Source organism: Triticum aestivum, chromosome 5D (genome assembly GCF_018294505.1).
Source record: "Triticum aestivum cultivar Chinese Spring chromosome 5D, IWGSC CS RefSeq v2.1, whole genome shotgun sequence".
NCBI lineage: Eukaryota > Viridiplantae > Streptophyta > Magnoliopsida > Poales > Poaceae > Triticum > Triticum aestivum.
This window is the reverse complement of record NC_057808.1, coordinates 358,441,051-358,447,747: the sequence shown is the minus strand read 5'-3', so window position 1 is coordinate 358,447,747 and position 6,697 is coordinate 358,441,051. Positions and strand designations below refer to the sequence as shown.

General features: G+C 51.5%; 1 protein-coding gene across 1 annotated transcript; it reads left to right on the top strand.

The window, feature by feature from the left end:
* Window positions 1-4,688: 4,688 nt before the first annotated feature.
* LOC123124913 (tuliposide A-converting enzyme 1, chloroplastic-like) lies at window positions 4,689-5,898 on the top strand. Its single transcript, XM_044545463.1, has one exon. It carries the CDS (start codon window positions 4,725-4,727, stop codon window positions 5,676-5,678), a length of 954 nt encoding a protein of 317 aa, XP_044401398.1. The 5' UTR covers window positions 4,689-4,724; the 3' UTR covers window positions 5,679-5,898.
* Window positions 5,899-6,697: the final 799 nt, after the last annotated feature.

Genomic DNA, 6,697 nt, shown 5'->3' with positions numbered 1-6,697 from the left:
GGACACGTTCCGCAAAATGGGGATAGACCCAAGAAGAATCAACCAAAGTAATACTACCTTTAAAGGAGTAATACCAGGCCTAGAGGCCCGCTGTACGGGCTCTCTAGTACTAGAGGTTGTATTCGGTTCTCCCGACAACTTCCGAAGTGAAAAGTTAACCTTCGACATCGCTCCATTCCTAAGCGGCTATCAAGCACTACTCGGAAGAGCAGCTTTCGCTCGTTTCAATGCGGTACCGCATTACGCTTCTCTTAAGCTTAAGATGCCCGGTCCACGTGGCATCATCACAGTTAGCGGAAATGTCAAGCGTTCCTTACGCGCGGAAGAACATGTGGCGGCTTTAACACCCGAACACTAAACGACCTCTCCAACCAGAATAAATGATCGGTCGTCAAGACCACGGACACGGCTAGACGAGTCCGGCGCACCACTAGCTGTAATAGCTTAGATAAACCTGAGATTGGTACGATGGATATACCCCTGTAGGCGGTACCAGGGGCTTCCCGCATGTAAAAAGGACTACAGTTTGGCTCGACCTTACTTATCTTGAATTTTAATGGTTTATTAAGAATAACCAATTTTTCGCACGACAACTTTCACCTAAGTTCTTCTATTTTACAGATGATAATCGTGCTACACCCTTCCAGGATACGGCACAGCGGAGACACAGGCGCAGACGTGCAGCAGGGCCCCGCTCAAAGGTTTCTTTTTAGATTAAGACCCTGTGTAAACCTTTTTTACTGTCTCTTGTTGCTTCACATCCTCCGGATACTCAGTACAACCGAGAGGGATGCTGACGTTATTGGCATTTTCGCCACGTCAGAATAATGCACGTACCTGGACACTCGGGGTTCATTCTCAAGGGCGTTACTCAGCCCGGTATATGTTGTAAAGACCGAATACCTTAGGGATTGTTCGGCGTCGCGAGTTTGGCCTTATATGCATCAGCTCCGAATCATGTCTTTGGTCAAATGTTGGGTTTACCCGGCTCCCGTGTTTTGCTACCTTACGTTCCGCTCTATCAGCTAAGGTGGCACCGGGAGAACTACTGGGATTGTGCCCTGGTTCATCCGGATGAGCACCTCAGTAGAGAAAGCCGAAAACTGGCTGTCATGATAAAGTGCGAGACTGGTCAACCACTCGATGACTTAGCGGAATCTTCGGGATTCCTCCGCATTAACGAAGGGCCGGTTTTCCCGGTCATGTACGTACGCGCACCGTATTCGGATAGCCGCGGAAATACCAGGGGCTATATAGTAGCGCCACTGTCAAACTCCTATGGTTAAGTGAAAGTGTTAATGTAGATCTCCTCCCTTGTAACTGACTCTGTGTAGCCCTAGCCTCCTCCGGTGTCTATATAAACCGGAGGGTTTAGTCCGTAGGACAACAACAATCATACCATAGGCTAGCTTCTAGGGTTTAGCCTCTACGATTTCGTGGTAGATCAACTCTTGTAATACTCATATCATCAAGATCAATCAAGCAGGAAGTAGGGTATTACCTCCATTGAGGGCCCGAACCTGGGTAAACATCGTGTCCCCCGCCTCCTGTTACCATCCGCCTTAGACGCACAGTTCGGGACCCCCTACCCGAGATCCGCCGGTTTTGACACCGACACGGGCCCTCTTAAAGGAGGTAAAATCCTACGTCCTGCTTGATTGTATTCGATGAGTATAGGGGTTACAATATTTGATCTACCTCGAGATCGTAATGGCTAAACCCTAGCTGTCTAGACTATGATTATTCTGATAGCCTCTACGGACTAAACCCTCTGGTTTATATACACACCGGAGGGGCCTAGGTTGTACAAAGTCGGTTTGCAGAGGAAGGAAATAGTACATCCGGACACCAATCTTGCCGTCCACGCATATAGGAGTCCTACCCGGACACAGGGGATAGTCTTCTGCTTTATCTTCACGGCCCATCAGTCCGGCCCATATCGAATAGACCAGACACCCGAGGACCCCCTAATCCAGGACTCCCTTAATGGCCATCATTGCAATCGGCTGGCAGACAGACGAAGGCCGACGACGTCCCAATGGAGGACGCGGCCGAGGAAGAGCGACGCCACCCTCCTCGCCGGTGCATGCCGACATCACCATCGACGAGCCCCGTGCCCACTATATGGACATGGTGCGGGAGGAGTAGGAGGCCAAGTTCCATGAGGCGCAGGCCGACCAAGCCTACAACCTCCATCTCCTCGACAAGCATAGGCATGCGGAGTTGCAACTCGCCGCCCGACTCCTACCGCTCCGCCAACGACATTCGACGCGACCGCTAGCGGCACCGCCAATACCAGGCGGAATTACAGGCCGCCTACAAGGAGATGGACAAGGCGGCGGATAAGGTGTTCGACAAGAGTGATGATGAGGATGACATTGCCCCGCCGCCACGACCACGAATCCGGCACATCGATGTTGGAGATGCCTAACATGTATATGTTACTAGTCCATGTTACTACCTCTATAGCGTCTAGTGTTATAAGTGCGATAACATAGGGAGCTTCATTTATTACTTTGTAGAGTAATTCATTGGGAACCGTTGTGTGATGGTAACATTCTTTGTACAAACTTTTCTTTTCAGATTTTTATATTCATGAGATCTTACATTGAGATCTGTACAGACTTTTCTTTTCAGTTTTTTCTTTTTTCTTTCTTACATGTTATATCATTGACTGAGACTTGGTTAAGTCTTAGTCCACTACGACAAAGCCACATCCTTTTTCCCATCCACATGCAGTAAATGTCCGTGGCACGATCCGAGTACCCGAATTCGGCTAGGGCACTCCCACGAAGCATGCCGTCCCCAACAACAAGCGGTACCAACGAGGCTGCCTGCTTTATCGCCTCCATGTCGTGCTGTAAGTTCAACGCATGGTGGACCAGCCTTTGCGCTATGCTGGCAACGACGACAAAATTTGCTAGAACCGGCATCATGATTTGCTGCGCACGTGGCAACAGACATGCATCTCGCCGGCAACATTTTTGCTGCAACCGATGATTTGTATTGCCAGAGCCGGGATTTTCTTTTGCTGGAACCAGAGAACGAGGATGCCACAAACAACGGCACCATGCATCCCACCGACAATGTTATTGCTTCAACCGATGATGTGAATTGCTGGAACTAGGGATTTTCTTGCTGGAACCGCCAAATGCTTTTTGCTGCGGCCGACGGTGAAAGATTTTTGGACCAGTGCGAGGAATGCTACAACCATGTTTTGAAGATGCTGGAACCGACGACTCGGTGTGTTACTTCCGGGCGACCAGCGGCAGAGAAAGTGGTAAGTTTTGCTGGAACCGGAGATTGTTTTTGCTGGAACAAGCAAATGTTTTCGAAAACACTAACGCCTACACGTGTGGGCGTCTGGCAACTCGCCCACACGCATGGATCCTCGTCCAACCAATTCTGCAGGAGTCTTGGTGCATTCTAGCAGTTTTTATGTGCCACGTAGAACTAAGTTGGTGTGTGGGCATTCATCCGGTCGCCCACACGTCCTTTTTACCATACGGGGGCTGATGTCTGGGCGTTTAGCAATTCGCCCACACACCAGTTTTCACGCACGCAGAGGGGGCTGGTGTGTGGGCGTTTATCACTTCACCCACACGCCCGTCTCCTCGCCCACACCCAAAGCTGGCAGTTGCCATGTGTTTCTGCATGGTACATGGCAACTGCCCTAGCTTTGCTTGTAAGCAGATGGCAACTCTCTTTTACCCGAATTGCCATGTGTTTTTCATGGTACATGGCAACTGCCCTAGCGTGCACGTAAGCAGATGACAACTCTTTCTTTTACATGGCAACTGCCCTAGCGTGCTTGTGAGCACATGACAACTCTCTCTTTTACCCGAACATATTTGTTTTGCCATGCCTTTTTTAGTGCTACATGGCAACTGCCTAGTGTTAGTGGGTGGCAACTCCTAAAGTTTTGAAATCATGGCAACTGCAGTAGACCAGACCATACATGGCAACTGCAGTTGAGCAACCATGGCAACTGCAGTTGAGCAACCATGGCAACTGTAGTTGTCCGACATGGCAACCGAAGTTCAACGACATGGCAACTGCAGTTAAACGAACATGGACGAGGGTCTGCACCATGGCAACTGCGGGACGTGCGGTGACTGTCACGCGGGGCGTGCGGGACCACGAGGTACGAGGCCTGACGTACGGGGCATGTGGGCGTTATCTATTTCGCCCACACGCACGCGTGTGAGAGGGATCGGGAGAAAAAAAAAGGTGTGTGGACATTATTTGTTTTGCCCACACCTAGGTGTGTGGGCTGTTCCTCTAATACACCACATAAAATATATGGGCAAACTCCCTAACGCCCACACGTGTGGCACTTATTGGCGTCCAATGTTTTTGCTGCCGTCGGCGTATACTTGAGTTTTTGCTAGACGTGGTGGTGCAAGGACGGCGGCGAGCCGGAGACTGTGACGCTGGGGATGCCGGCAACCACAGTGACCGTGTGCTGGAGCCATCCGGTGGGAGGGCTGTAATCGTCAACGCCAGAAGCTGGAGCCACGTGCTGCAATTCCGGCGGCCACGTGTCAAGGGGATGGCAAGGGGACGAAGAGAAGGCGCCAGATCTGAACACTTGGGAGACGTTTCATCGTACGGCCAAGGCACGACCGGCTGAATTTTTTGTCGGCCGGCCGGTCGCCTAGCGCTGGGAATTCCCTAGCTGGCTAGCTCTGGCCTGTTCGGGCGCCTCAGTCTCATCGCCAGCAATGGATCCAGCGACCAAACTGCGATTCGACTCGCCGCTCCTCCGCGTCTACGAGGACGGCCGAGTGGAGCGTCTCTTCGGCACAGAAACCACCCCGCCGGGCGTCGATGCTGCCACCGGCGTCACCTCCAAGGACGTCGTCATCGACGCCGCCACCGGCGTCTTCGCCCGCCTCTACGTCCCCGACCTCGTCGCCGCCGGCTCCGATTCCCAGCGCAAGAAGCTCCCGATCCTCGTATACTTCCACGGCGGCGGCCTGGTCCTCGACTCGGCCGCCTCTCCGACGTACCACAGGTACCTCAACTCCGTCGCCTCCAAGGCCGGCGTCCTGGCCGTGTCGGTCAACTACCGCCTCGCGCCAGAGCACCCGCTTCCCGCGGCCTACGACGATTCCTGGGCGGCGCTCAGCTGGGCCGCGTCGAGGGATGATCCCTGGCTTTCGGAGCACGGCGACGCCGGCAGAATCCTCTTGGCCGGCGACAGCGGAGGCGCGAACATCGTCCACAACATAGCAATCATGGCCGGCACCCGGGATGGTTTGCCGCCAGGAGTACGGATTGAGGGGGCGATCATATTCCATCCTATGTTTGGTGGTAAGGAGCCAATTGACGGCGAGGCCATGGACATGAGGGCGATCACGGAGAAGCTTTGGCCCATAGTATGCCCGGAAAGCGCAGACGGGTTGGACGACCCGAGGTTGAACCCGATGGCTCGTGGAGCGCCGAGCTTGCAGAAGCTGGCGTGCCGGAGGCTGCTTGTCTGCTCGGCCGACGGAGACTTCGCGCTGCCGAGGGCCGCGGCGTACTACCAGGCCGTGAAGGCCAGCGGGTGGCCCGGCAGGGTGGAGTGGCTAGAGTCCAAGGGAGGAGAGCATGTGTTCTTCCTCAGCAAGCCGGAGTGTGATGAGGCTCTGCAACTCATGGACAGGGTGGTCGCCTTCCTCGCTGGCAATTGATTCAGAGGACACTGACTTATTTGTGTTCCCCTTCGGGTTGCAAGTGTAATCAGATCTCAAAAGCACACTTGTATTTGTGAATTCAGAACCATTGACAATAAAGGACAATATTATTCGGTTTTGCTAAAACTCAGCTAGCTGAGAAACAAATTGGTCTCATTCACATCCTTGACCATCCGATCTTAAGGTGTTGAGATTCGTGTGTGCTGTTTTTTTCGCACGGAGCCACGCGAGCGCGGGAGCCCAAGTTGTTTCGTTTCGTCGCTTCGTTTGTCCACGCTGCAGCGACACACCAACGCATTACCAGGCGCCAGCTACCATAGTCCACACTCATGTCTTTTTTCTTTGTCAGCTTTTTTTTATGTGTGCATGTTAGTAGGAAAAGCAACCTTGCCGCTCTTAATTGCCGTGAAAAATGTTTCTTCCTTTTTTCGCTGCGTTCTTTTGTTGTTATCATTTGATTTCTCTTTTCCTTTTCATTTTTTTTCATTTTTGTTATTTTTATTCTTTATTTGTAAAAAACTTGTAACTAATTCTATTTAGATGCGTTTTTTGCTATTATTTTTTAAAATTTGATGAGGTTTTCTTAAGTTTGAAATGTACAACTAGATAAATCTTTGTTCCCTTCACTAATATTATACGTCGGTGTGGATAAAATTAATCTGTTGGATGGAGGTTTTTTTTATTGTTGTTGTTGCAATCGCCCCAACCCGAACGCAATTGCAACTCAGCACACCCAAGCGCAACTCCATGACATATGATGTGACCGTAACCATGGGGCCAGGGCAAGGGTTGTCGACGTCGATGAATTCGGTTGCATTTTTATTTATTTTTTAGGATTTTTGTTGTAGTTCCAACCGTCCCGACCCATGCGCAATTGTATTTCAGCACACCCAAGCGCAACTGCAGGTCGTATAATGTGACCGCAACCGGGGGGATTGGGGAGGGTCTTTTTGTTGTAGTTGCGACTGCTCCAACCCGAACGCAATTGCAACCCAGCACACCCAATCGCAACTGCG

What these genes read in the sequence shown, in the direction of transcription:
- LOC123124913 (XM_044545463.1), top strand. Translation starts at nt 4,725, where the DNA reads ATGGATCCAGCGACCAAACTGCGATTCGACTCGCCGCTCCTCCGCGTC.